Below are 27,356 nucleotides of genomic sequence, written 5' to 3'. Positions count from 1 at the left end.
GGGATACAGAGGGAGGATTGTTTGTGGTGCTGGTAGGAGGTCGTGACAAACCCGTGGAGAGTGAAGTCCTAGTCCTCACAACACCTGGCCCGGTTACTTGCCTGGGGCACGTGGCACGTCAGGGGAGCAGCAGGACAGCACCCGCTGGAGAAGTACCCAGCTGGAGGCTGCCAGACCCTGGGGCGGTCTGGACCAAAGGCTGCTCTTCTAAAGTAAACTCACGCTCACACTTTGACTTTTGGTCGAGAGCTGTGCTGAGCTGGCTGCAGCCTGTCGGGGACATTGGTGGCAGCGCTAGGAGGCACATCTGGACTCCTCCTGCCTTCAGTGACCATGCCAACCGTGGATGACATTCTCGAGCACATAGGGGAGTTTAACTCTTTCCAGAAACAAACGTTCTTCCTCCTAGCTCTGCTCTCCGCATCGTTCACCCCCATCTACGTGGGCATCGTCTTCCTGGGCTTCACCCCCGAGCACCGCTGCCTGAGGCCTGGCGTGGCCGAGCTGAGCCTGCGATGCGGCTGGAGCCCGGCCCAGGAGCTGAACCTCACGGTGCCCGGCCCGGGGCCCGCGGGCGAGGCCTTCCCCCGCCAGTGTCGCCGCTACGAGGTGGACTGGAACCAGAGCGCCCTGGGCTGCGCGGACCCGCTGGCCGGCCTGGCCCCCGACAGGAGCCACCTGCCGCTGGGCCCCTGTCGGCACGGCTGGGAATACGACACGGCCGGCTCCTCCATCGTCACCGAGGTGAGCGAGGCCGGGGTTAAAGCAACAGAGCAAATTGTGCAGGTTTTTCTAAGGAAGAAAGTGAGGCCCAGACATACTCTTTGGACTCAAGGGATCTTATAAAATCCCAGTTTCTTATGAAAGCATGCAGCCTCTTATTTGCCTAGAGTATGAGTGGATTAGTTAAAACCTGATCCGTTTCAATAATGATTCTCATTTATGCAACTCTCAGCTGTAAGGACAAGCAATAGCATATAAGAATTCCAAGAAATAATGCCAGGAAAGGGAAAATTTCCAAGCCTCCTCCTTTTCTGGAAGCCCTACCTCCCCCTTCAATCTTCCATTATGCAGATGGCCACCTGAGAGCTCGTGGAACTCACCTGAACAGTATCTTGCTGTGACTTGATGTACTTGTCTCTCTCTCTTTTCTGGTTAATCTTTACCAGAAGATATCCGTTAATTTTTAGAGAGTGGAAGGTGCTTGTAACCCAGGTATGTGCCCTTTACTGGGAATAGAACCCGTGACCCTTCAGTGTGCAGGCTGATGCTCTAACCACTGAGAAACACCAGCCAGGGCAATGTATTTGTCTCTTAATGGCTATTTGGGGTTGGAGCTTATGCTACGGTGCTATAATGTTATTAAAAACTACAGTCAAGCCGGCCGGTGTGGCTCAGTGGTTGAGCGCCACCCTAGGAACCAAGAGGTCACGGTTTGACTCCTGATCGGTGCACATGCCCAGGTTTCAGGCTCAGTCCCCAGTAGGGAGTGTGCTGATCGATGATGTTTCTCTCTCATCGATGTTTCTGTCTCTGCCTATCCCTCTCCCTTCCCCTCTCTCTAAAAGCAATAAAAACATATTTTTAAAAACTATAGTCAACATTAGCATCTAATTGCAAAACCTCATTTCAATAAATATAGAGAAAACAAAAAACTAGAGACGTGCTTTTATTAGAGACAAAGCCAAATGGGGGGGGAGGTTGCAATTATTCTGAAAATACAGAGAACTCCAGCTGCCTGGCTCAGTTTGAAGACTGCTTGTGAAGATATTCGACGTGAACAGACATTTAGGTCGAGGAGCCTTTTTAAGGATCTAACGTGGCCTAATAGTTGCATGCAATGCAGAAGATCACAGATTTAACGCCATACAACGCTGAGAGGTTTCACAGCGCAGCTGAACTCCTCCCTTCAACAGAGATGGGGACACTGAGGCCCAGAGCAGAAAAAGTTTTCCTAAGGCCCCAGAGTAGGAGAATTAGCTGTTAGCCCTGGAAATCAGATCTCCTGCCTTCCAGGCCGGCACCTGTTCCTCCTGGGACGTTGCCTCTTGTTCCAAATGAGAGCAAATTAACAGCCTTAGCAGGACGCTCCTAGTCCCCAGCCGTTAAAGAGGCAGCAAAGACACGGGAACAGCCTAACCTCCTCCGGGCAGCTTTTGTGTCCTGCTCACAATCCTATTTTCTTCTTTCGTGTATCAGAATTAGAAAGGGAAACGGTTTGTGCAAAAATAATTACCCAATTTCAGCTGATTTAGCTAACTGCAGAGTTTAGCCGAGTGACATATTGCCAGATGGAATGCTAAACAGATTGCAGGACAAGCCTTTTGGTCCGGTAGAGAAAATTAATACAATGGCAAGAAAACAGTGGGTTTATGCAGGGGTGGGGAACCTTTTTTTCTGCCAAGGGCCACTTGATGTTTATAACATCATTCATGGGCCATACAAAATTATCAACTTAAAACTTAGCGATGAAAAAGCTCCTAGATTTATTGAATTTCGAGTCCTGCCTACGGTTGCCTTGGCAGGGCCAGACCAAATGATTTCCCGGGCCAGACGTTCCCACCCTGGTTTATCACCTTTTGGCCCATCAGTTCAACGCAAGGGATGCATGGGTGATAAATTCCCCAGGCTGAGGCGAGTCTAACGGGATTTTTTTTCTCTTTCTCTCCTGACTCGGGACCCCTCTGGCCCCTCGGCAGTTTAACCTAGTGTGTGCCAACTCCTGGATGCTGGACCTGTTTCAGTCGGCCGTGAACATGGGATTTTTTATCGGTTCTGTGGGCATCGGCTACTTAGCAGACAGGTGGGTGCCGCAGGTTCCGAAAGCCCTTGGGCTCACCTGTCCCTGCTTGCATACGGTGCTTCCCCAGTTACACAGACTACAGTCTCCTGGCCCAGCGTCGGTCACCTTGACCATCTCAGATTTCTTCCGCTAAGAGACAAGCGTGGCTGATGTCACTATTTTCCAGTCCTTTGAGTCACAGGGATGTTTCAGTGTTAGGCAGTGGTTTTTCCTTGGAGACTATCCAGAAGCTGAGCGTCAGGAGGGAGAGTAATAGATGATTAGGTCCCTTGTGTAATGCCTGCTTCACTCTGGCCTCATCGCCATCTGCCTGGTCATGAGCCGTCGGGGCTCTGAGCTCTGTCCATCCTCTGCTTGCCTGTCCTGTGCCCCGAGTCAGTGCAGACTGCCCTGGGATCACAGGGCTCCCGGGCCAGGGCTCTGGGGCAGGATGTGATTATAGGTATGAACCGAGGGTGAAATTTGGTGAAAGGGAAGCAGGTCTGAAAAGCACTCTATGTGGAAAGCCCAGCAGATGGTCCCCTCCGACGGCCTGGGTCTTCAGTGCTCCTGCTCAGTGACTCCCAGTTGCCCCCGGCTCTTTTACTTACCCATCGTTAGGGAATCCCACACTCACTGCGTGGAAAGTTCCTTATAACATGCGTCTCTCCTCTGTTGATGACCATTCAATATTTTTAGGGGTCCTCAAAGGAAAAGGAACAGAAAAATTCGCTTTATTCTTGATAAACACTTTCGATAACTTGGCCATCAGGGCTAATTTTTAATACTCACAATACTGACTGTTTATAGGGTGTTCTCCACGTGCCAGGCACTGTGCTCAACATTTTGGACACTATTGTTCTCTTTAATCATCAGTCACCTAGTGAGACAGAGATGTACAAATATATCTAAATTACATAGTTTTATATAGATATACAAGTTTATATAAATATACACTATATAGTACTATATAAATGTACAGTTATATCATATAGTTCTATATAAAATACAAATATATATATTTAACTCTTAAATAAGTGATAAAGTAAATATATACTTCATGCTTGTTGCCCCAACTATATATAGGATAGAGATAAACCCAAACCTGTGAGTAAAACATTAAATGTAAATGGAACATTTTCTCTGACTCTATCCTATTGTCAGGCTGGATTAAAACTTGTGTAGTGTTAAACTTAAGGATGGCTTAATCTATCACACCCCCAAGGGCATCCGCATTTTCACAGCCCTGCCCACTGTGGGAGGGAGGGAGGATGTTGAGAGGCTGGGCCACCGGTATGTCCTGCGTCTTTGTCCATCACAACCTCCTGTGACTGTCTGCTCAGCTTCCCTTCAAAGGCTCTTCCTGGGACTCTGTGTGGGAGCCTTGCGAGGTGAAGAGGAAGGTCATTCGCTTTTATTTTTATTGCCTCAGAACTGAGGATGGTTGTTTGGAGATGACCCTTTAAGTCAGGAGAGAAAGGAGCGGGTCCAGAGTCTCCCGTGCTCCAGTACGTGGCCGTCCACCCGGCTCCTGGCTCCCTCTCCTCTCCCTCCTTCACTGAGAGGTGCGGACGCTAACACGCACCTGGATGGAAGGGAGCACACAGGTGGCAGAGCCTCGCAGCTGGTTAAACCAGTGAGTTAATGATTCTTGTCCCACTCAAAGAGTAGGAGACCGGTTATAATTTCTACTGAGGGTGCATTCCTGGTCTATAATCCCCAGTCAGCTACCCGCCTTCATAATGACTTCGTTCCTTTCCTCACACTGTTTAAATCTCCTGGGAGAAGTTGTTAGTCTTTATTCTTCCCCGAAAAGCTGGGGCCATGCCTCTGGATTTTTTCTTCTTAAATTGTCTGAAGTGTTTTGGTTTTGCCTCTTCTGTTCTCTTTGTGTGTGCATGTAGGAGTGCGTGATAAGATAACCACCACAGGTTCAAAAAAAGGCAATTTATATTTTGCATACTTAATGCCTAGTTTTGAACAATTTTCAGGTTTTATACAAGAATCTCATAGAAATCTCTTTTATTTTACAGATTAAACCAACATTGAATAAAATAGATTGTTTTCTATGAAAAGGAAGGGTAGGGAAGGAAAGACATATGTTAGAGAATTTGAAAATAGACCTTTTACCAGGTGTCTAACTTATTTCATCACCCATAACCTTCTAAAGATTTTGAATATTTCCTGACCCAAAAAAGGGATCTCTCACCAATTCCAGATTTTTTGTTCTAATGATCAGTAATTACAAGTGCTACATATAGAGGTGTTCTGTAAATGTTTGACAACTGGCTCTCTGAGGGGAAAAGCCCCAATTTGTAGCATTTGCTGATTTCCATGGTGTAAATACTCCCACGTTGGTCCATTGCAAGCTACCAAGCTGAGGCCACTGAGCACAGAGTTGGCTAGAGACAGGCACCATCACCTGGTACTCCCACCGTACAAGACAGGCGTAAATAACCTCATGAGCATATACATTATAATGGTCAACCACAGTGACATAATTGGGAAGCGATACGTTTTACACATTCATTACACTTGTTTTTAATATAATTTACCTACTTGTAAGTGTATAATTTAACTTTAATGGCAGTGTTTAACAATTAGCTCGCAAAGTCTCTGAAAATCTAATAATCATCTCTCAAGAGCCAGGACCGCCCAGGCTGGATTTCATGGTGGAACTAGATCAAAGCGGAATCAAAGTCCCAGTGGGTCACAGTCAGACTTACCCAACCACGTGGAAGCTTCTAAATCGGGTTCTCCACTCCCTTCTAGGTGCCAGTGACTGTGTTGGTCATCCCCATGCATCATATTTCATTTAGGATCATGACAGCCTTCAAAAGGAGATCTGAGACCCCGACAGGTAGTTCAGTTGGTTAGAACATTGTCCTGATACTCCAAGGTTGAAGGTTCAATCCCTGGTCAGAGCATGTACAAGAACCAACCAATGACTGCATAAATAAGCAGAAGAATCTTTCTCTCTCTCTTTTTCTCTCTCACACACACACAAAAGATTTAATCATCTCCAATTCCGCAGATAAGCAAACCGAGGCTCAATGAAACGAAAGCAGTGCCTCCCCAGTGTTAATGTGCCTATGAACCACCTGAGGGCCCTGTGAGAGTCTGGACTCTGACCCAGTGGGCCTGGGATGGACCTGAGGGTCTGCATTTCTGACCACTCCCAGGAGACACTCATAGCCCAGGGCCACAGTCTTCACAGCAAGTAGCTAAAGGACTTACAAAGCTAGCAGTCCTGGAGCCCACCCTCTCCTGTTCTATCTTTTTGTCTTCATTTAATCACTTTAGGGGTTCTGTTGCAGGGGGGAAGTCTCAACCCCTATTCCAGATCTCCAAATTTCTTTCAGCTGTGCCTTGTATCCTTACCTGGAGCATGGCCCCCAGTGAAGATTTTCTGCGTCGTAAATTTGATTTTCTGAAGGTTTTCACATGCTGGGTTTCAACTGGTAAATATTCCCTTCTCATCAGCCACAGGATTTTGTCCGCCTACAGGAGAGGGGCTGATGTTTATGGTGCGCCCCAGTCAGCTTTGGAAGTTGCAAAACCATCACTAGATCACAGGTTTATAAACTCTTTGAGGCTAAAGGAAGGGGGGTGGGTAGAAGAATGTGGGGAGAAGGCTAGGACATTATGTTGAGATGTGACTTTGGAAGGCTTTGAAGAGAAGGTCGTGGGGGGTATATATTTATAATGAGGAACTGTTGATGAAGAATCCATAAAAGAGGTGGTGAAAACAGGGTTTTAGAAGTTTAGTAGTTTCGCCCGGCCGGGCATGGCTCAGTGGTTAAGCATCGACCTAGGATCCAGGTGATCAGGGTTCGATTCCCGGTCGGGGCACATGCCCGGGTTGCGGGCTGCAGCCGGTCAATGATTCTCTCATCATTGATGTTTCTATCTCTCTCTCTCCCTCTCCTCTCTCTGAAATCAATGAAGATATATTAAAAAAAAAAGTTTAGTAGTTTACATTCATTTCATCAGACTGTTTGATCTTTACATTTCAGATTTAAATCCATTTTCCCAAATAATTATTAACAATGTTATGGATTATTCTCAAATGGTCATTAGAACATAGTTGCCTGAAAAAGAGCAGCAATTACAGAGTGTCCCGCCTCCACTGGAAGCACGATGCTAATGGCAAGAAGCAATAACAGCTCTTCAGTGTGGAGTAGATAAACAGAGATTAAGTAAAACATTGCCTCCTATGAAGAACTTTTAAAATATCCCCCACCGGCTGACTAGGGCATCTTTCAGAACAAGACCAGGAGACCGTGATGAGAATGTAAAACATGGGTCCAGAGCCCCGAGGCCACTTTCCGAGAGCCAGCTTGGTAAACAGAAGGGAGGGGGAAGGAGGGCTTCGTGCCCAGCTCTTTACATCTAATATCTCACTTAACCCTCCCGTCAGCTGGGTCAGACAGGTCTTTTCCAAATGAAGACACTGAGAAAGCTCGAATAACTCACCCAACATCCTAGTAAGCGGTAAGGCCAAGGTTCAGCCCAGGTTTCCAAGCTCTCCTCTGCTCTGTGCACTGACGCACTCTCTAGGTCCCTCCACTGACGAAACCCAAGTCTCTCAAATAAAATGTGTGGACACCGTCCTTCGAGGGTGCTCAGCTGCAAGACCTATAGGATGGCAATATTTGAAGGGACTCATGGACAGTGAGGCACAAAAGACCATTTCCATGGAGACAGGCAAATACCGCAGAGTCTAAAAGCAGTGTTTAAAAAAAAAAAAATGGGTGGGAGCACATTGAACAATACATTTTGTTTTCTCTTAAGCAAAAACTCTCGGGTGGGCAGTTGGTCAGGACTGTTTGTGTAAAGGCCCAGCTCACCTGGGGATGGAAGACCTAGACAGGCCCCTAGGGCGCTGACACTGGCTGGCCTGGAAGAGCCGCCCTTTCCCTCAATACCCTCCACCGTGTGGGACTCAGAAGGTGCTCTGGTCGTGGGGTGAGTGGGGCTCTTGTGCTTAAAATGCAGGCAGAGTGCTGATGAAAAGTCTTGAACGGGACTGACCTGAAGTCAGACTCTCTTGGTGGGTACTAATCTGCACCTCCTGAATGTGCATAGTTGAGAAATTAGATTTCCGTCACTTCCATGAACTTTCTACAACCTGCATGCATCTAACCTCACTCTTCCCTCTCTTTGCTTTTCTCCTGCAGGTTAGGCCGTAAGCTCTGCCTCCTGGTCACCATCCTCATCAATGCCGTCTCTGGAGTCCTCATGGCCGTTTCCCCAACCTACACATGGATGTTAATCTTCCGCTTAATCCAAGGGCTGGTCAGCAAGGCGAGCTGGTTGATAGGCTACATCCTGAGTAAGATGCTGTGCTTGCAGCTGGGAGAGCAGCGGCCGGGCTGCTGCCAAAGCACAGTCGGGGTGGGGGGAGCAGGAAAGTAGACGCAGCTTCAAGACAGTGTCCAGAGGTATTTTCTTTGGGGTCAAAAGAATTTCTAAAAGCTTTTCAATCAACTCATTCTGCATTCCTCCTATTAAAAAAACAGTGAATCAGCAACGAGGGTCAACATCACGCCATCCAGATTCTTACATAACTCTTTAGGAATCTGTGTTTGCTATACCCTGGGGGTATTTCATAGAGAGAAAATCTAGCCTTTGAGGCCTATACACAAAGAAAATTCAGTGATGGGAGGTATGTTAGATTTATAAGGGACTTTAGTAGTCTGCATAAAGCCATTCTAGTAAACCACAGTTACCCTCGATTACATACAGGGAAGCTGAGACTGCAGGTGCTAGGGCGATCTAGGCTCCTCGGCCCCTGTTCCCCCGTTTGCAGGGCCGGGGATGCCATTTGTGTCCTACTCATTAGTAGCCAGGCTTAGGCTTAAGCTCCAGGGAGCGCAGGAAGATATTTGGATTCTAACAGCGTGGCATCTTTCAGGCAATATTAAAAAATTACCACCATAGGTCTTGGGGATTCACCCACCATTACTTTCCCTTCAGCTACATGTAAACAGCACCCATATACAGGGAGATGAACACTTGAAAATTGAAATAATAAATAACAAAGCTCTCAGGACACATGGGAGAACTAGAATATGTGTGCTTGAAATTTTACCTGGTAAAGCTAATTTGGGGGAATCTGCAAGATAAAGAACGGTGCCTGATACTATTAGGTGCCTGTGCACCTAATGTATGTTTGGACCACAAAGGAATTCATGTGCGCAGTAATTCGATTAGTAACTTGACTTCTAGAACACATAATATGTAGAACTATGTAGAATTCAATTGATGAGTTTAAATTTCAGCAACAGTTAGTTTCAACAGCCTCACACATTTCTTTTCCATCCCTTTGCACATCCTAGAGGGAGCCCTCTCTACTGGGCCTCTTAGAAAGACAGGCATTTCTATTTACAGAGCACTTGCTTAATTTCTGTTTAACTCTGTTTTAAAATAGTTTTGGATAATTCACAGTAATTTATAGAAATATTTTGAGGGGGTATTTCTATTTGGTTTATAAATGGTTAAAGTCTTCAACACAATTACCAAACATTTTAAACAAAAACTCTGTGGCTCATGGAATATCTCCAATTTCAGTTCTAGTACATTTGTGATATAAAAATAACTATTCCCTAAATCCATGTTCCATAGACTTCGTGCATCTGCAATGACAAAGTCATGGGATGGGATAAAGCTGATTATTTTACCATGTCCAGCAGTGTGCTGATGAGCTGGCTCCTGGAAAACGAAAACCCTGATTTATAGTGTTTTCCGATCTCTAGGTTATAAATACTTCCACCATGACAGATGTTAAAGTGCCAATGGGTTTAACAACCAGCTTGCAAAATTCCAGATAATTTAAAAATTAGCTTGTGCCAGCCAGTACTAGCTGGCTCCAGGTGGTGTGAAACCCACTGCAAGGTTTTCAAGCCATTCACACACATTAACAGGAGCACCAGGAAATGTTTAATCCCTGTAACAGAACAGGTTGCATTGAGCTACTCATTTACATGAGAGTCATCCACAATCTAAAGTCAAGGCTTGATTCATTTATTCAGCTCTTAAACCGTCAGTGCCCTATTACTCCACATCCAAACTTCTCGTGGATCTGAATTGCAGTTGCATTTGTCCTTGAAATTACTCTACAAATCAAATGTTTTGCTCATGGTGGCAGGCCTTTCACCCCATCTATCATGGGATTATAAGGTTTTTCTATAAATTAACACAATAGCAATAATTCTAAAATAGGCCTCTAAGAACATTTTAAAATTCAGCCCAGCTGGTGTGGCTCAGTGGTTGAGTGTCAACCCAGGAACCAAGAGGTCTCTGGTTCGATTCCCAGTCAGGGCACATGCCCTGGTTTCGGGCTCAATCCCCAGTCGGGGGCGTGCAGGAGGCAGCTGATGGATGATGTTTCTCTCTCATAGATGTTTCTATCTCTCTATCCCTCTCCCTTCGTCTCTCTCTAGAAATCAATAAAAACATTTTTAAAAAAAGAAATAAATCTGTTTTTTAAAAACATTCAGAGAGCTGTATAGAAAGTTCTAGAATTTGGACACTTTGAGGTTGGCATTCTAGGCTCCCTGTAGTTGGACAGCCAGCTCCCTGTTGTACCCACTTGCTGACCACATGACTCCTCTCTGCAGTTACAGAGTTTGTCGGGCTGAGCTACCGCAGGACAGTGGGGATTGTTTACCAGATGGCCTTTACCGTGGGGCTCCTGGTGCTGGCCGGGGTGGCGTACGCACTGCCTCACTGGAGGTGGCTGCAGTTCACAGTTACTCTGCCCAACTTCTGCTTCCTGCTCTATTACTGGTAAGTCCATTTGGAACAAAAAGGAAATAAATTGCTATATTTTATTTCTGCCTTTCTAATGCACACCATCCTTCTGAGTCTTCACTCTTCTTTTTCATAGGAAGCCCAGGCCCCTGTTTCGGGGGTAAAAATCAAGAGCTTCTACCACTTTGGAAATCAAGTGTCCCTTTTTATCTTGGATCTTACATTCTCATATTACCTACGTGGTGTTTAAATTAGCTTCTAGTGGCTTTGAAGATACTGACAACATTGCTATTCTTATTCTGTCCCTTCTCAGAGGAAACTTTAGGACAGAGAAGGCAGAGCACGGCACTCGTGTCCCCACTTCCCCACATCCACGCAGCCTTCCCCAATCCATCGCAGCCTTTATCCCAGATAAGGCCGGCATGGCTCCCCACGCAGACCGTCCCAATCGATCAGAGTTCCCAGGGCAGGTGAACTATGTCTGTCCCCCTGCCCAGGGGAAACGTGGAAAATGGGCAGAAACTGTCAGAAACCCCTGCTGTGAGGTTACCCGAAACAAAGCAAGAGGGATGCTGCATTTTCAACCGAACCTCTCCCACGCAGCACCTGCATTTCATTCCTGGACATGTCCGCCTGTTCTTCCCATGGTTGTCTAAGACTAAAACGTCTCAACACTTAGGTTGTTTCCGTACCTCGGCTATTATAAATAGTGATACAACAAACATGAGGATTCATATATATTTTTTGCATTAGCTTTTTTGTTTTCTTCGGTAAATACCCAGAGGTGGGATTGTTAGATCATATGGTAGTTCTGTTTTTAATTTTTTGAGGAGCCCCCATACTGTTTTCCTTAGTGGCTGCGCCAGCTTACATTCCCAGCAGCAGTGCCCGGGTTCCCTTTCCCCACACCCTCGCCAGCGCTGACTGCTTGTCTTCGGCCCAGCAGCCTTCTCAGGTGTATCTCACTGTGGTTTCGATTTGCATCCCCCGATGACCAGTGATGCTGAGCATCTTTGCATGTACCTGTCGGCGACCTACATGTCTCCTTTGGGAAAAAATATCTATTCAGATTCTCTGCCCATTTTTAAATCAGGCTGTTTGGGGTTTTTGCTATTCAATTGCATGGATTCTTTATATATTTGGGATATTAACCTGTTATCAGATGCACGATTTGCCAACGTTTTCTCCATCGAGCAGGTTCCCCTTTCACTTGTCAGCGTTTCCTTTGCTATGCGGCCCCCGCACGACTCTATGTCCTTCGTAGGTGCCTCGCTGTGCGAGGTCCCGCAGAGATCTGGTTGTGGCCGCGGGGGGCTGGGGGCCAGGCAGAGTCTCCCTCCACTAATGTTTCCCTCCACTAACGGCACTGTCACACTTACACTGTACCCCAGGTGCATACCTGAGTCCCCAAGGTGGCTAATCTCCCAGAACAAAAACGCTGACGCCATGAGGGTCCTGAAGCACATCTCGAGGAAGAACGGAAAGCCCATGCCTCCGGCCCTGCAGGTGAGCCAGCAGCTGCGGTGCCAGGCCAGGGGCGGGGGAGGGGCCGCGCAGCAGGGGCTTCTGTTGCCCCGGCCAGATATTTCAAATAGATGGAAAACATAAAACTAAATCTTTTAAAAGTCACATGAGCAGCTGCTGCCTTGTGCGCCTCAGGCCTATGCTATGCTAGCCCCTTCCCCCCCACCTCCACCCCTGAAACCCGCCCCCCACTCCGCACCCTGCCCCGCCCCGCCCCGAGCCTTAGTACCCACGTCTGGTTTACCTGTGTGCTCCTCAGCATCCCCACGGAAGGCGGTTTTCCCCAGAGGGAAGATTCCCAGATCAGGAAAACAGATTTTCAAACACAATCATTTCTTAAAATCTAAACATTTGGATAGAAAGCGTCCGAGACGTGTTAAGCGACCCCCTGCCTTCTCGAGCAGAACGGGTGACTGGGGCTCTGTTTTCCCGGCATTTCAGGTTTTGCCTTGAGCAGACCTCACTCCTTTAACTTCCACCTACTCCTCCGACAGGGGCTGGAAAAGAGAAACTCCAGCTTATTAGGAGATTGTGTCAAGAGTAAATCATTCCTGACTTAGGAGCTAAGATAGGTAACCCGCAGAGTTTCAGATTGTACAGGGCATTTGGAAGGAGGATTTGGGGGCTCAGGGGCCTCTTTTCTTCGCTCCCTCTCTGGTCGCCGCGGGGGCCAGCACATTCTTTCCCACTAATGACTGGCCAGCACCCGTCTTGGGTTTTAGATCCGTGCGGAGACGGGTCAGGGACCAAAGCACACGTGGGCCATTGTCTTGCCAGAGGTCACAGCTCACCTAACGGCGATTAGGCCTGGTCAGGGCCGGTCTTGCAAGAGGTTGCGTCCCCATGTTCCTTGGTCTTTCATACACCTCCACAGGGGCCGCAGTGTACCCCCAGTGCTTTACCGTGTAGCTCCACTTTATATACGTGCCTGGGTTATCTAACCTCCCTGCGTCCCAGCTCCCTCTTCTGTGAAATGGGCTGAGAACCAGAGCCCAACTTCTGGGATAGCTGTAAAGATGAAGGGAGCCAGCGTGAAGGGCTACGCATAGTCCCGGGCACATTATAAGCACTCAGCATGTGGAAGGGACCACTGTCCTTCCCCGCGTGACCCAGGGACACCATCGCTAAATGTAAAAAGTGCTTCTACTGTTTCCGCTCTTAGAGCCTCAGACCTGATGACGAAGCCGGCGGGAAGCTGAGTCCTTCGTTCCTGGACTTGGTCAGAACCCCTCAGATAAGGAAACACACCCTGATCTTGATGTACAACTGGTAAGGGGTACTTTTCGCTTCAAAACCCTTCCGAGTTCTTTACTCCCAATCACCCACTTTGCAGATGGGCACAAGATACGTTCAGACACAGGCTGGTTCCGGCATTAGCGCCGACGGTGGACGGCAAGACGGGCCCATTTACAGAGCTTCTCCTGGGGTCGCTTTTCTCAGGCACCAACTTCCAGTTCCAAAGCACCAGTCAGTCCGTTCTCAACCTTGGCCTCACCTTGCAATCACCTGGGAGGTTTTTAAATATTAGGCCAGATCCCTCCCCGCCGAGGACACTGCTTACTTATCCAGGGAAGGATCCCAGGAACCAACATTTTAAATATATACATATATATATGTAGCCCAAATTGGCATAAATCAGTCGATGACAGGCATAGACCTCTCCTGACCGTACAGGGCTGGAAGGAAAGGGCCTTTTCTTTTCTTTTCTACCTGGAGAAATAACTTTTGAACAAGAATAAACCACAAGAATGAGCCACTGGCTCCACGACCCAGGAACCTCGGCTCGACCGTGTTCACTGTCTGCAGGTTGCCCCGAGCCCTGAGCTGCGGCTCTGCACCGAGCCCAGCGAAGCCCACTCTCCTTCCAGGGTCTGCGCGGGGATGGCTCACACCAGCCACCTGAAGAGCCATAGTCACTGACAAAAGCAGGGCTCGTCAGGAACTAACTAAGAGACCCTCATGATACGGCATGAAAAACCGCATCAGCGAAACCTGGCCTCGGTCTTCTTCCCTTTGCTGAATAATAGCGACTCTTGCAATTATCCTCATAGCTCCCATCACAGAGAACGAACACTTTCAGTCAACAAAACCAGAAACAGTGTAAAATGGTATTTGTACAGCGGCAGAGGGTAAATCATTAAGGAGAGAGCTGTGCCCATTGGCTGCTCTGGTTTTCTAAAATTTGAATTAAATCGTCAACCCTTTCATCTCAATTGCATTAGGAGACCACAGAGAAGTAATTCACAACCACGAATGACCTAGATAGTTTTACTAAAAAATCGCTCTACTAAGACATTTCTTCTTGCCTTTCAAACCTGGCCAGGGGATGCTATCCTAATTTCCTCCCTCTCCTGGTGCTGGGGTCACAGCCAGCACCACAGTGGGTCAGATAGCGTCAAGGCAATGGAGGGAGGGAATAGCAATAATAGGATGACAAAGAAAGGTGGCCTCCGGTCGACTCTTATTTTCCCAGAAGCCTCCCTGTCTCGGTGACCTGCTCTTGCTCGCCTTGACCTGAGCTCTCCTCTTTGCTCAGGTTCATGAGCTCTGTTCTCTACCAGGGCCTCATCATGCACATGGGCCTCGCAGGAAGCGACCTCTACCTGGACTTCTTCTATTCGGCCCTGATGGAGTTCCCCGCGGCCCTTGCCATCCTCCTCACCATCGACCGCATCGGCCGTCGTTACCCATGGGCTGGGTCAAACATGGTGGCGGGGGCAGCCTGCCTGGCCTCAGTTTTCATCCCTGACGGTAAGTGTCAGGCCAAGCGAGGGTCTTGCTTTCTAAGACCCTCAGAAGAGGGATGTCACGGCCCTTTGATAGGAAGGCCACGTAATTTATCATGCAGATCGATTTGGGAAGAACGAACACACTATCTAGGACCCTGCTGATGGACACCTAGGCCTTTAAGAACAATCGCACCCAATGGTTGGCTGATGTAATATAATTACACCCGGTTGTCCTCTGGTGTGATCAGAAGGAACCCAGGCTACAAGCCACAAGCCACCCAGCTGGCCCAGAGCAGAGAGATGGGCTTTGGGGTGGAGCAGGCCCGGGGGTACCGTCTTATTCCAGCACTTCTCAGGTACTCTACTGCTTAGCAACTCCCCTGACCTCCCTGCACCATCCTGCAGAACTAATGAGGAAACTTAAGTGACCACCATCAGTGAACAATTATTCAGCTCCTTCCTTTCCTCTTAAAATACTTTCTCAATGAAGGGGAGCGAACCTGTATAACAGAATCCTATCAGCAACGTGGAGCTTTGTTCGAATCCTTGGGTCATTAGCGGCTCTGTAGAATATGCCCATGCTTTGCTATTTCTTTCGTGCGACCTCTGTGGGCTAAAGTTGTCCCGCCTCCGGAAACTGGTAGAATTCTGTTGTCACTGATGACTGAGGCCTCTAGTTAAAAGAGCACTAGGATTGTACCTAAAGTTAAAATAAACAGACATGGGGGATTTGCTGACGTTGTCTTGAACCAGGAGAAGAAGCAGCCTTGCTTTCCTGTCCCGCTCTGGGGTGTGGTCCTTCCCCTTGGACCCCCCCCCCCAGCACTGTTTAAAGACCAGGGGCTGCGCTCAGTACGTGCAATGGTGTTTCCCCTCAGACCTGCAATGGCTAAGAGTCACCGTCTCATGCTTGGGCCGCATGGGGATCACCATGGCCTTCGAAATAGTTTGCCTGGTGAACGCGGAGCTGTACCCCACATTCATCAGGTGAGCACGCCCCCCAGCGTGGAGAGGGTGGGGGCCACTTGCTGCTCGGCCAGAACCGCCACGGGTGCCGGGAGAGCACGCCTTGCTTTCCAAAACACAGGGTGCGGGGGTGAGAGCATTTCAAGGCGGCAGCCAGGTCCCACCCCACACTGACAGGTGGGGGCAAAACAGAAAATGTGCGCTGAGAATAGAAGATACCGAATAGCAAGAGAGGGTCACCTGACGGCCACCAGAAACGGTGACCAGAGACAGTGACCGGAAACAGCGCCAACAGGGCCCTAGATACGGGAGCAGGTGATGAAAGTGGAGACTGAAAATCACCCCCCACTTAAAATTTCTCAAGAAAGTTAACATACAACCAATACGACAGAATATAAATGAAATATGTGCCATGCGTCATGCATGTGTGTTGAAAATAACATGAGCACTGTTCTCAGTTCGCAGCCCTTTTACAGATCTGGGGGGTTATCTGCTTGAGGGGAGGGCGGGGATAGCACTGTTCTGTGGCAAGTTCACAGGTTAAACCCATGTCCTGTGCCAGGAACCTCGGGGTGCTCGTCTGCTCCTCCCTGTGTGACATCGGCGGCATCATCACGCCGTTCCTCATATACCGGCTCGCTGACATCTGGCACGAGCTCCCACTGGTGATTTTTGGTAAGAAATCCTAAGAGACGTCTTTGAATGAAAACCTGTTTTTCTAGGGACCTCCATTCTTCTACCTCAGAATAGGCTCCTGTGAGCAGCTACTAACTATGACTAGTAATTAGTAATGCTATCGATGTCAGTAATACTAGTATTAGTAATACTGTCAGTAGCTACTGACGCTCAAGTACGGGACCCTCGGAGGACCCCTGCCCGTGGAGATGCAAAGTCAAAGTCAAGAGGGCGAGGTGGAAAGAAGACTCCCTGAGGAGGACCCCTCACCTCTCCTTTCATTCCTACCCCTCCTTGGGTCGCTGTCAGAGAGCTCACTCTTTCTGCCCCCTCTGTGGCCAGATGTAGAAAAACACAGACCCTTCACCTCACTCCTTAGGAAAAGCTGTTGCCATCTGACACGGGGCGATTTCAAACCCAGGGGAAGGGAGGGCCGCGCTAGCACCCTGTGGCTGGCACTGGGCCCCCCGCAGGCTCCCCGGGCAGCTAGAGTCAGGGGACTTCCCTTGTGACCTGCAGGAGTGCAGTGCGCGGCCTCCCCGCCCCACCAGCCTACAGCACAGAAAGTGACAGGGACAAGTCTAACGATCTGCAGTTAACACACAGAGGCCTTTGCTGAACACAAAGTCTGGGGACCGGGAACACGGGCACCCTCATTCATGGGCCTCCTTGGCCTCAGCCCACGGCTGTAGACCATGGGACAGATCCTCTCCTGTGTCCACACAGACACGGGGCCAGACTCGCACACAGGACATTCACCGTCTCACGCCCGCCCGAATAGACCGCCTCGGTGTCCCCCTTTCCGTCTCTTTAAGTCCCATTCTGAGCCAGTTTTAATTGGACAGAAATGTAGCACTTTCACCACGGGCCACCAACGCTCACTAATTTGGGGGGAGGAAGGAAGAGACCCTCTCGGATGCACACCAGGGACCATGGCTTTTCTCCTTGCTCTGGCTGGTTGCACGCGAGTATCTCTGTTCATTCTTCTCGGGGGGTTGGTGAGGGGACAATCTCCACTGCTGTAGACCTGCCAGTAAACACTCTGAAGCTCCAATAGACAGACCCGGTGGATCCCTCCACGTGCCAACTCAATAACAACACAGCCAGAGTTGGTAGGACACAAATTTACCTCCCTGAGACACCATGACTTGGTCACAGAATGGTTGGCACTGCCTGTGGGAGGAACATGCCCCAGGTTCCTTCCTCCCCCAGCACTGCCTGGGAGACCTGCCCCCAGAGCCCCCTTTCTGTCCTGGGGAAGTTCCACCGCACCCTCCGGACTCCTGCCCCCCGGGAGGAAGGTGGCGATGCCTCAGTATCGACCACTCCCTTAGGTGGGCAGCTGGTGAGCCATGGGTCAGTGGGATATTTTAGGGCAGAGAACGGATACTTCAGTTTCTCTAAGTTATTTATCAGAGCGATGCCAAGTCCAGGCCCGGATGAACCATTGCTGGCACTTCCTCAGAAAAGATAAAGGATTATAATTGCACTTCAACATCTAAAGTAAACCGTGACAACTCCCCATTTCATTTTTGCCTGTAGTTTCATCGCCTTCCCTCACCAACTTTTAATCTGAGTAGCTAACAGGAATCAAAACAAATGGTTTTACATTTTCACTTCTTTCCCTCCCTTTTCCACACAATAATGGTGTGTTGACTGTGGTCTTGAAATGACCAGAAACAGAAATCTAGAATCTTGAAAATCAGCAAAACAACAGATTGGATAATCCCACTCGGAAGAGCCCTGGAGAAGGGGACAAGGGATGTTCTGGTTAATCAGGCTGATCTCTGCAAATATTAAATGCTAAATGGATGATAATTTGACTCCTCTATTGCATCAACTTCATGATTCAGTCACTTCAGAGAATCGACGCCGGCTGAGCACGTTTACTGTTTGTATGAGTTACAGCCAAGGGCATCTCTAGAGGTCTGGAGAGACTTTGAGAGGTCAGCTATTTTGTTCAGAGCATGTGGCGGGCACCATTCTAAGCTCTTAATAGAAACTCATTTCAGCCTCAGAACAAGCCCGTGAGGTGGGCATATCACCCCCCTTTATGTAGGGGGCCCGGAGCCTCAGGGACATGGCAGAACTTCCCGGGGCTCTGAGACCAGCAGGCGGGTGTCCTCACTGGAAGCAGGCACCCATACCACTGAGCCTGGGGCCTTGCTTTGGCCCCTTTTTTTTTTTTTTTAATTTTATTATTGTTTAAAATATTACAGATGTCCCTTTTTCTCCCCATTGGCCCGTTCCACCTCGTTCCTTCCCCCTCCCCAGTCCCTCTCCCCACCATCATCCATGTCCTTGGGTTGTGCATATGCATATAAATTCTTTGGTTACTCTCTCCCCCTCCCCCCACCCGCCCTCCTCCCTCCCTCTGACATTCATCAGTCTCATCTATGCTTCCATGTCATTGAATCTATTCTGTTCATCAGTTTATTAAGTTCTTTAGATTCCACATATAAGCGAGATCATGTGATGTTTGTCTTTCTCTGCCTGGCTTATTTCACTTAGCATAATACTCTCCAGGCCCATCCATCCTGTCCCAAAGGGTACGGGATCCTCCTTCTTTACAGCTGCGTAGTATTCCATGGTGTGAATGTCCCACAGCTTTTTCACCCACTCATCTACTGAGGGGCACTGGGGCTGCTTCCAGATCTTAGCTATTGTAAACTGTGCTGCTATGAACATTGGGGCGCATATATTCTTTCTGATGAATGTTTCAGGATTCTTAGGATACATTCCTAGGAGTGGAATCACTGGGTCGAACGGCAGCTCCATTTTTTAATTTTTTGAGGAACCTCCATACTGTTTTCCACAGTGGCTGCACCATCTGCATTCCCACCAGCAGTGCACCGGGTTCCCCTTTCCCCACACCCTCGCCAGCACATGTCCTTTGTTGACTTGTTGATGGAGCCATTCTGACAGGTGTGAGGTGACACCTCATTGTGGTTTTAATTTGCATCTCTGATGATTAGGACATCGAGCATTTTCTCATGTGTCTCTTGGCCATCCGTATGTCCTCTTCGGAGAAGTGTCTATTTAAGTCTTTGGCTTTGGCCCCTTTTTAAGGATGCAGAAACGGAGGCTGGCGCGAGTTTTTCTGAAACTCCAAAACTAGTGAAGCACCTACTTCCCACCTCCTGCATGAAACACATAAAAATGTGATCCCTACACTTTCATAGGAATTAAAAAATACTACAAGTTTGCTATTACCCACCCCCAACATATACAAAAAATTAGAGCTGGAGACAAAGAGCGAAAGAACAGAAATGAATTAAACACCTGAATTTGAAATCAAAGTCCTGGCAATGCTTTTTAATGCTGTTATACATTAATACTTTTAAAAATGATTCATTACTTTTACTTGCCAGTAACGGTCCAAGTTTCTGATTCAGTTTTCCTTACTAAGTGCTGTATATTGGCCAGGGTTACGCTCTTTCTTTTCTTAGTGTCAACTTTTTTCACAGTTATTTTCTAACTCAAAAGCATCCTAATATTATGGCAAGGTCGTCCAGCCTAGAATAAACTTGACTCCAATGTGAGTTGAAGTATTTCATTTCCCTATAAGGGATTGTAATCCAATGGAGTTTAGGATCTGCAAAATATTTATGGTGGAGCATAGGAACTGTCAGATGGCAAAGAAATTCGTAAGTATAGGAAATTACACACCAAAGAAAAACCTGTTATGGACTAAGGGGAGCTCTAATGATAGAGCCTGAACGTTTCCCTTCTTAATGCGATTTACGTCTGTTTGGCTTTCAGCTGTGCTTGGCTTGATTGCTGGAGGACTGGTATTGTTGCTCCCAGAGACCAAAGGGAAGACTTTGCCTGAGACGATTGACGAGGTTGAGAAGATGCAGAGGTAGGGACTGAAATTCCCGCTGAGCTACTACTGCTTCGTACATGTTTTCAGCCAACTCTGTGGCCAGTTGGAAGGAAAGATGAGGGAAAGTCTGTGTTCATAACACACAGTGAGATCCATTCAAACAAAATCAGACTTGAGGGTAAAAACAAAGAAACAGTAAAACTATAGGAGGATACCTTTCTACTTTCATAGTGGGAGAGGTCTTTGTAAATATGGCCAAAAATCCAGGACCCATTTTTTAAAAAAGATGCATAAGTTTGCCTTCATAAAAATTAAAAATTCTGTGTTGAAAAACTACTGTAAGTTTAAATAGTATAGCAATCTTAGGGGAAACATTTACTCCTCTACAAAGGGCTAATTTCCCCAAATGTAAAGAGCTCTGACAAATTCATAAAAGCAGCCACCCAACAGGAAAACATGAGCAAAGGATCTGAACAGATAATTCCGTGAAAACAAAACCAGCTCTTAAATATATAACAATATGCTCGACCTCCTTCCTAATAGAAGAGCAGGCCCACGCTGCACTGATGCCCACGGGGGTCGCTGATGGTCAAAACCACCCGGGAGGGGGAAACAAGCTGGCGGCGCAGGAAACAGCTATACCCATGGCCTCCCGCAGCCACATCACAATCACAACTAAAGCCCAGAACCACCCTCACTCAGGGCCTCCTGAGACCCGGCTGCACAGAAGCCCCACAGCCAGGGAGCTGAAGCAGCACCGAGAGCGGGAGGAGGGGGAGACGCGGGCGGGGCGGGGCTGAATCGCGGAGAAGAGGCCGGGGGCCCACACCCGGTGCCTCGAGTTAAACCCAGGAGGGAATCTCGGGGCGGAGGTTTTCCGGAGGAGGGGGCGTCCCAGCCCCACAGCAGACCCCTCTGGGGCCAGGAAGAGATGTCCCTACAACTCCGGGCTGTGAACCCAGCGGGGACTGTCCCTGAGGGTCGCGGAGGCTGCGGGAGCCCCAGCAGCTCCTCTCAAGGGCCCGGCACGGACTCACTCGGACGCTCCCTCTGAGCCCAGCGCCGGGCAGCAGCCTGAAAGGACCCGGGACACTCGGGGGGAACTAACCTGCCTGAGGTCCGGGCGAGAGGCGGAGGGCGGCTTCCTCCCGGGCAGAAGGGCTGGCGGAGGCCACGGCTCCTGTGGCGAGTCCTCCCCGCAGAGCCGGCAGGCGGGCGCCATGTTTGAGTCGCCAGCGCCTGACGCACACCGTTGGCCCCGCCCCGTGACTCCCGGAGGCCCCGCCCTCCCCACCTGCAGCTCATCCGGGCCATTCCCAGGGGCTTTTCTGTGCAAGTGGCCTCTCGAGCCTCATGCTCAGGATTTTCCTAAAATCTCTCAAACAAGCAGCAGCTGCCCCATACGGCTTGATAAGCGGCCCCAGGCCTGGCACTAGTGGCAGCTGCACTGGCTCATAGCTGGGCCTCTCCTGGGCACCTCCAAGCCCAGCACAAGGAGCAGCCAACTACGCTTTGCTGTGTAGCTCATGCTGGGTGGCCCTGGGCAAGGCACTGGCACAGGCTGACTTTGCACCTCCCGGGAGGCCCCAGAGACAGTGCACCTGGTGGTCAGACTCGACCACGCTGGATTACAACCCTACCACAGCCACGAGTGACACACTCAAGGAGCGCACTTGGTGAACACCAAAGCTCCACTGAAGTAAATCCTGCTCCATGGGGGTGTCTCCAGCACAGCAGCTCTCTGGCTGTAGTTGCAGCTGGTCCTCACAGCCGATTGGCCTGGGGGTCAATTCCTCCCAGGGACGCCAACAGCAACCAAGGCTCAACCTCAACAGGACAGTGCACACAGCCCACACAGGGGAGCACCTAGAAGGCCCAGCTCAGGGGACTGGGGAGGCTGAGCCACTGGGCCCTACAGGACACCTACTGCACAAAGACACTCTACAAATTCCAGGAGACATAGCAGCTCTACCTAATACATAGAAACAAACACCTGGAAGCAGCCAAAATGCAGAGGCAAAGAAACATGTCACAAAGGAAAGAACAGAAGAAATCTCTAGAAAAGGAACTAAATGAAATGGAGCCAAGTAAGCTAACAGATACAGAGTTCAGAATAATGGTTATAAGGATGCTCAAGGATATTAGTAAGAGTATGACAAAAATAATTGAGAAAATTGATGCTACACGAACTGAAATGAAGAAAAATTTACAGGGAATCAACAGTAGAGTAGAGCACACTGAGAATCAAATCAGCAATTTGGAACATGAAGAAACAAAAAATACCCAACCAGAAGAGCAAAAAGAAAAAAGAATCCAGAAATATGAAGACACCATAAGGAGTCTCTGGGACAACTTAAGAGGCCCAACATTCATATTATTGGGGAACCAGAAGGAGAGGAAAGAGAGCAAGAAATTGAAAACCTATTTGAAAAAAATAATTACAGAAAAGTTCCCCTACCTGGGGAAAGAAATAGACTTACAAGTCCAGGAAGCACAGAGGGTCCCAAAAAAACACTTGGAACATACCTTTTTAGGAAAGAATGTGGAGAAGTGTCTCAGATTTCAGGAGTAGTACAGATTGGAAACCTCTCTGATGGGCAGTGTGACAATAATATAAAAATTACAGCTGTGCATATCCTTATACCAGCAATTCCACACTTCTGGGAATTTACATGTGCAAAATAACATATGCAAGGACTCTTCTTTAAATCAATGTTTTATGTAACAAAAGACTGGAAACATCCTAATAGCCTGTTGATTGGGAGACCAGTTATATAAGTTACAGTATGTCATTCAATTAAATGTCATATAGCCATTAAAAAAGAATGAAGCAGCTTTATATACATGGGTTAGACAAATTCTCTAAGACACATTATTAATTTAAAAAAAAGCAAATAATAGAAAGTGTAAATTCTAAGATTTGTGGGAAAGGTGAGAAAATAAATGTGTATTAGGTATATATACATATTTACCTGTATTTCTGGAAGGATATGCAAGAACTGTAACCCTGGCTGTCGTAGGATTGGGTGGCTGTGGGGTCTGTCTAGGTGGTAGGAGTCTTTTCAATGTGTATTTTTTGTACTTTCTGAATTTTGAGCCCCACGAACCTATTCAAAAAGTACTGTTTTTAAAAAGAGCTAAGAAAAACATATATGACACACTCTCCACAAGCTTGTCCTATGCACTATGCTTAGATATATTTATTTATTTTATCCAGACTCCACTTTTGGCCCCCTGGTGCCATGAACTGAACTGAAATTTATCCATTCTACGAAGCTTTTGCATGGAACATAGTACTTGGGCAAATGCTGCAGAAGAATCGCAGGGGTCTGAGGCTCCTCCTAGAACTTGAAGTTTAGAGTAGGAGAGGCCTTTGATCATCCTGAGGTCACATTGGCAGCCGCAGGACACTGGGGTCTCAGTGCTTAGCTTGGCCATGCACTAGTTCTTAAAGTGGAAAATTCCACATAAATTGGGTTCCAGGATCTGTTAACATAAACAACCAGAGGATTGGGTAACACTGAGAGGCATTTCCTCTTGTTGACAGCCTGCAGGAGCTGAGTGACGATGCTCAGCTTTTGAAGGGCACGCCCACTGGAGTGGCCACCATCCCACCAGGCCCTATTCTCCTGAGCCTTGTGCACTTGTACTTTCTGCCTGGGGCACATAGACATTGGAGTGTGAGACTCTTGATCCAGACGGCAACCCCCATACTGTGATCTCTGTGCAGTGTCCCACATACATAGCACCTCCCCTTGAGGACAGACCGTGTCCTGAGTAATGTCCTATCCTAGAGCTTCCCCAGAGCAGGTGCTCACCAAGCAGTTCTGGAATTAGATGCCGAGTCCCTCCCACAGCCTCCCTCACTGAGGTCCCTCCAGGCTTCCCTAGCCAGCTCCAGTGTCAGGAAGGAGGAGCGTGGGCCGTCGGGACAGGCCCTCACGTTTCCTCTCCATGTGGCCTTACCTCCTCTAAGCCTCAGTTTCCTCATCTGTAAGTGAGGACAGCAGCTCCTGCTCCCTGGGTTTTTGTAATGACTAGATGAGATAATGCATGTAAAGTGCCTGGCTCTTCATCCGCGTCTAATAATCACTGTTACTAATCACAAACATTCTCACAGCTGTTCTACAAAATAGAAAATATGTATCTAGATGTTTTATTGGAAGTCAAAGTTTAAAATACGTTCTGCATATTTTGAGATAGGCAGGTACAGCTCACGCGATCCTCGCAACGGCGCTATGGACAGGCGTTATTACGAGTCCACTTGGCAATTGAGAAAAACCGAGGGGAGAGCGGTTCAAGGACTTTCGCAGAGTCCCACCGCCAGCAGGTGACAAAGCCAAGGAGCTAGGCTGGCAGCGCGGTCCACGCACACGGCTCGCCTCGGGGGCTGGGTTTACAGGTGGGACGGCGGACGTGAGCCCGGTGCAGGGCGGCGCTCTCCCGTCAGCCAGCGCAGCCGCGGCTGTGCGCTGCGCTCCACGCTGCTGTTCCTCCTGTTGCTGCTGCTGTTGCTGCTGTCACTTCTGCTGTTCCTGCTGTTGTTGTGGTCACTGTTGTTGCTGCTGCTACTGTTGTTGCTGCCATTGTTTCTGTTGCTATTGTTGCTGCTGCCACTGCTGTTGCTGCTGTGTTGTTACTGTTGCTGCTGCTGTTGCTCCTGCTGTTGTTGCTGTTGCTGCTGCTGTTGCTGCTGCTGTTGCTGCTGCTGTTGCTCCTGCTGTTGTTGCTGTTGCTGTTACTGTTGCTGCTGTTGTTGCTCCTGCTGTTGTTGCTGTTGTTGCTGCTGCTGTTGCTGCTGCTGTTGCTGTTGCTGCTGCTGTTGCTGTTGCTGCTGCTGTTGCTCCCGCTGTTGCTGTTGCTGCTGTTGTTGGCACACCCACTCTGGGGGCCCAGCAGACGTGTCTGAGGGCCTCCAGCGCAGGGGGTAACTCAGGTAAGCTTCTGCTCTCTCCCATCTGGACCTGGTCTAGAAACTGAGGCCGGACTAATGACCCCCCAGTGGGGGGGTTCTGTGAGGAGCTTGGGGACCCCGCCGCAGCCCCACACCAAGTCTCAAGATTACTATCAGCAGGAACGTGTCAGGAGAGCACGTCTGGGAGCCACAAAGTGAAAAACCAGCATTCCTACGAGTATCGGCAACACCCTACTATTCACAAAGACCAGATGATAGAGAAACTTGCCATGTGAACAAATTTTTGAATTGGTTTTCACTTATCCAACTGTTGAGAAGCAAGTGAACTCTGTTAAAAATAATCCTCAAATGCTATTTGGAGAACTGATGATAACAGTGTATGCAATCTGCATTTTTAACTGGAATGAGATTAAATTTAGACATTTCCTACATTCTTTATTACAGAGAAGGGAAAACACCTTAAATAGTGAACTTGGGCCAGCCTCACTGTTGCAGCAGAGTTTTAGGAACCACTCCATCCACATTAGTTATTCACCAAGCTCTGTGCACATTTTCTTGCGGAAAATCACCACTCAGAACAGATGGCAAGACCCATCGCAGACAAATCCTATACCCAGTTCATGTTGTATTTATTTATTAGCCACTCTGTCTTGGTTTTCAGCCTCATAATTGTTCTCTCCCCGCTCCTCTGTTTTATTCTTACAGATCAAGACAAAACAAAGAAAAGGTGATTTACCTCCAAGTCAAGAAACGAGACATTCCACGAAACTAAGAGGGATCTACTGTAGCTTTGCTTTGATAATACGAGGCTAGAATCAGAGGTTCCTACTCTCATCGCGAAGCCCATACAGTTCAACCTTCCTTCTCTTCGAACCCCATTAACCTCGTCTATGACCAAATGGAGTTTGTTGTTCTGCTGTATAAAATTCTACCTGTAGGACCAACTCACTCTACCCCCAGCTTTCCTGGGACAACGGCCTTTGGTTTGGTGGGATTTTAATTCTATCTCCATATGTCTTTATTTTATTCCCTTCTCTGCAGTGATATCAAACCAAAACACAGGGGAATTATGGCCAGGGAAACAGAAAAGATCTACAAAGCAATAAAATTTGGAGCAGAGAGCCTGTTTTCTTAAAGAAATAAAACATCCAAAGCAATATCAAGCTGTCCAGGATGTACGTCAAGAACTTTAGTCTTTTCAGTATCATATGCAAAGAAATTTTAAAATGCATTGATTACTATCTGCATTAGGCTTTAAGGGAACCTAAAATACAAGAATCGGGAACTGAAACCAGAGTAACCACTCAGTCTCTATATTGAGACTGGACAGTCCAGATGAGTGCTTTCTACATAAGATCTCGAGAAGTGTTTAATAAAAAGCAGCATTCGTGTTGACTTTATTAAACCATAGGTTTCAGCCGCTAAAAATTTCTCTGAATTGGTAGATTTAAAATATTATAAAGCTAATACTACAAGACTGATCATGAAAACCAGAAGTTCCTTACCCTAATCTACCAACTCCTCAGAGATCATTTTCAACTATTTTAGCTGTTTTTCCTTTAGATTTATCTTCATATGTCTAAATAACTTACTTTATATTGGCATTTCTTGATTTCATTTAGTTTTAAATGTCACCTATTGACTTTTTAATACAATGAAGATTTCACTCTCTTCACCTCTCCCCTCATCCCAACACACAACTTCCCTCTTCCCTTAAAGCTTTGTTTTATCTCATTTTTATTAAATCTAATAGTCAACATTCATTCACATCCTTGTAGCTGTGTAATTATTACTAAAAGCTGAGCCATATGGTATATACTAGGGTTACACTCCTGTTTTCACATTCTGTTTTTCCTGGATCTTGGCTTTTATTGCTTTTTTTTTCTTCTCTTTTTAAATATATCTTTATTGATGTCAGAGAGAGGAAGGGAGAGGGAGAGAGAGAGAGAGAAACATCAATGATGAGAGTCACTGATCGGCTGCCTCCCACACGCCCCCCACCAGGAATCGAGCCCGCAACCCAGGCATGTGCCCTGACCAGGAATCGAACCCCCATCTCCTGGATCCTAGGTCAACGCTCAAACGCTGAGCTATGCCAGCTGGGCTATTGCTTTCTTTTCTAACTATTCAGCATTAATTTTCCCCACCTCTCTGACAGAACAATAAATCTCCTCCGAATGCATC

The 27,356-nt window shown here is 47.9% G+C and overlaps 1 protein-coding gene across 3 annotated transcripts; it reads left to right on the top strand.

The window, feature by feature from the left end:
- LOC308558942 (solute carrier family 22 member 2) lies at positions 1 to 27,356 on the top strand. Of its 3 annotated transcripts, none has more exons than XM_081140997.1 (12): positions 1 to 744; positions 2,700 to 2,803; positions 7,963 to 8,117; positions 10,405 to 10,573; positions 11,929 to 12,043; positions 13,224 to 13,330; positions 14,598 to 14,812; positions 15,669 to 15,777; positions 16,319 to 16,431; positions 20,194 to 20,293; positions 24,461 to 24,587; positions 25,878 to 27,353. In XM_081140997.1, the coding sequence occupies exons 1-12, from the start codon at positions 334 to 336 to the stop codon at positions 25,983 to 25,985; spliced, it is 1,833 nt and encodes a 610-aa protein (XP_080997123.1). In that variant the 5' UTR covers positions 1 to 333; the 3' UTR covers positions 25,986 to 27,353. The 3 variants fall into 3 exon arrangements, 2 of the variants coding, with proteins under 2 accessions (XP_080997123.1, XP_080997124.1); XR_013999075.1 differs by having other exon boundaries at positions 234 to 744; positions 24,461 to 24,659; positions 25,878 to 26,939; XM_081140998.1 differs by lacking the exon at positions 24,461 to 24,587 and having other exon boundaries at positions 2 to 744; positions 25,878 to 27,356.

Source organism: Miniopterus schreibersii (genome assembly GCF_964146895.1).
Source record: "Miniopterus schreibersii genome assembly, chromosome: 6".
Lineage (NCBI taxonomy): Eukaryota > Metazoa > Chordata > Mammalia > Chiroptera > Miniopteridae > Miniopterus > Miniopterus schreibersii.
This window is presented reverse-complemented; position numbering and strand designations above follow the sequence as displayed.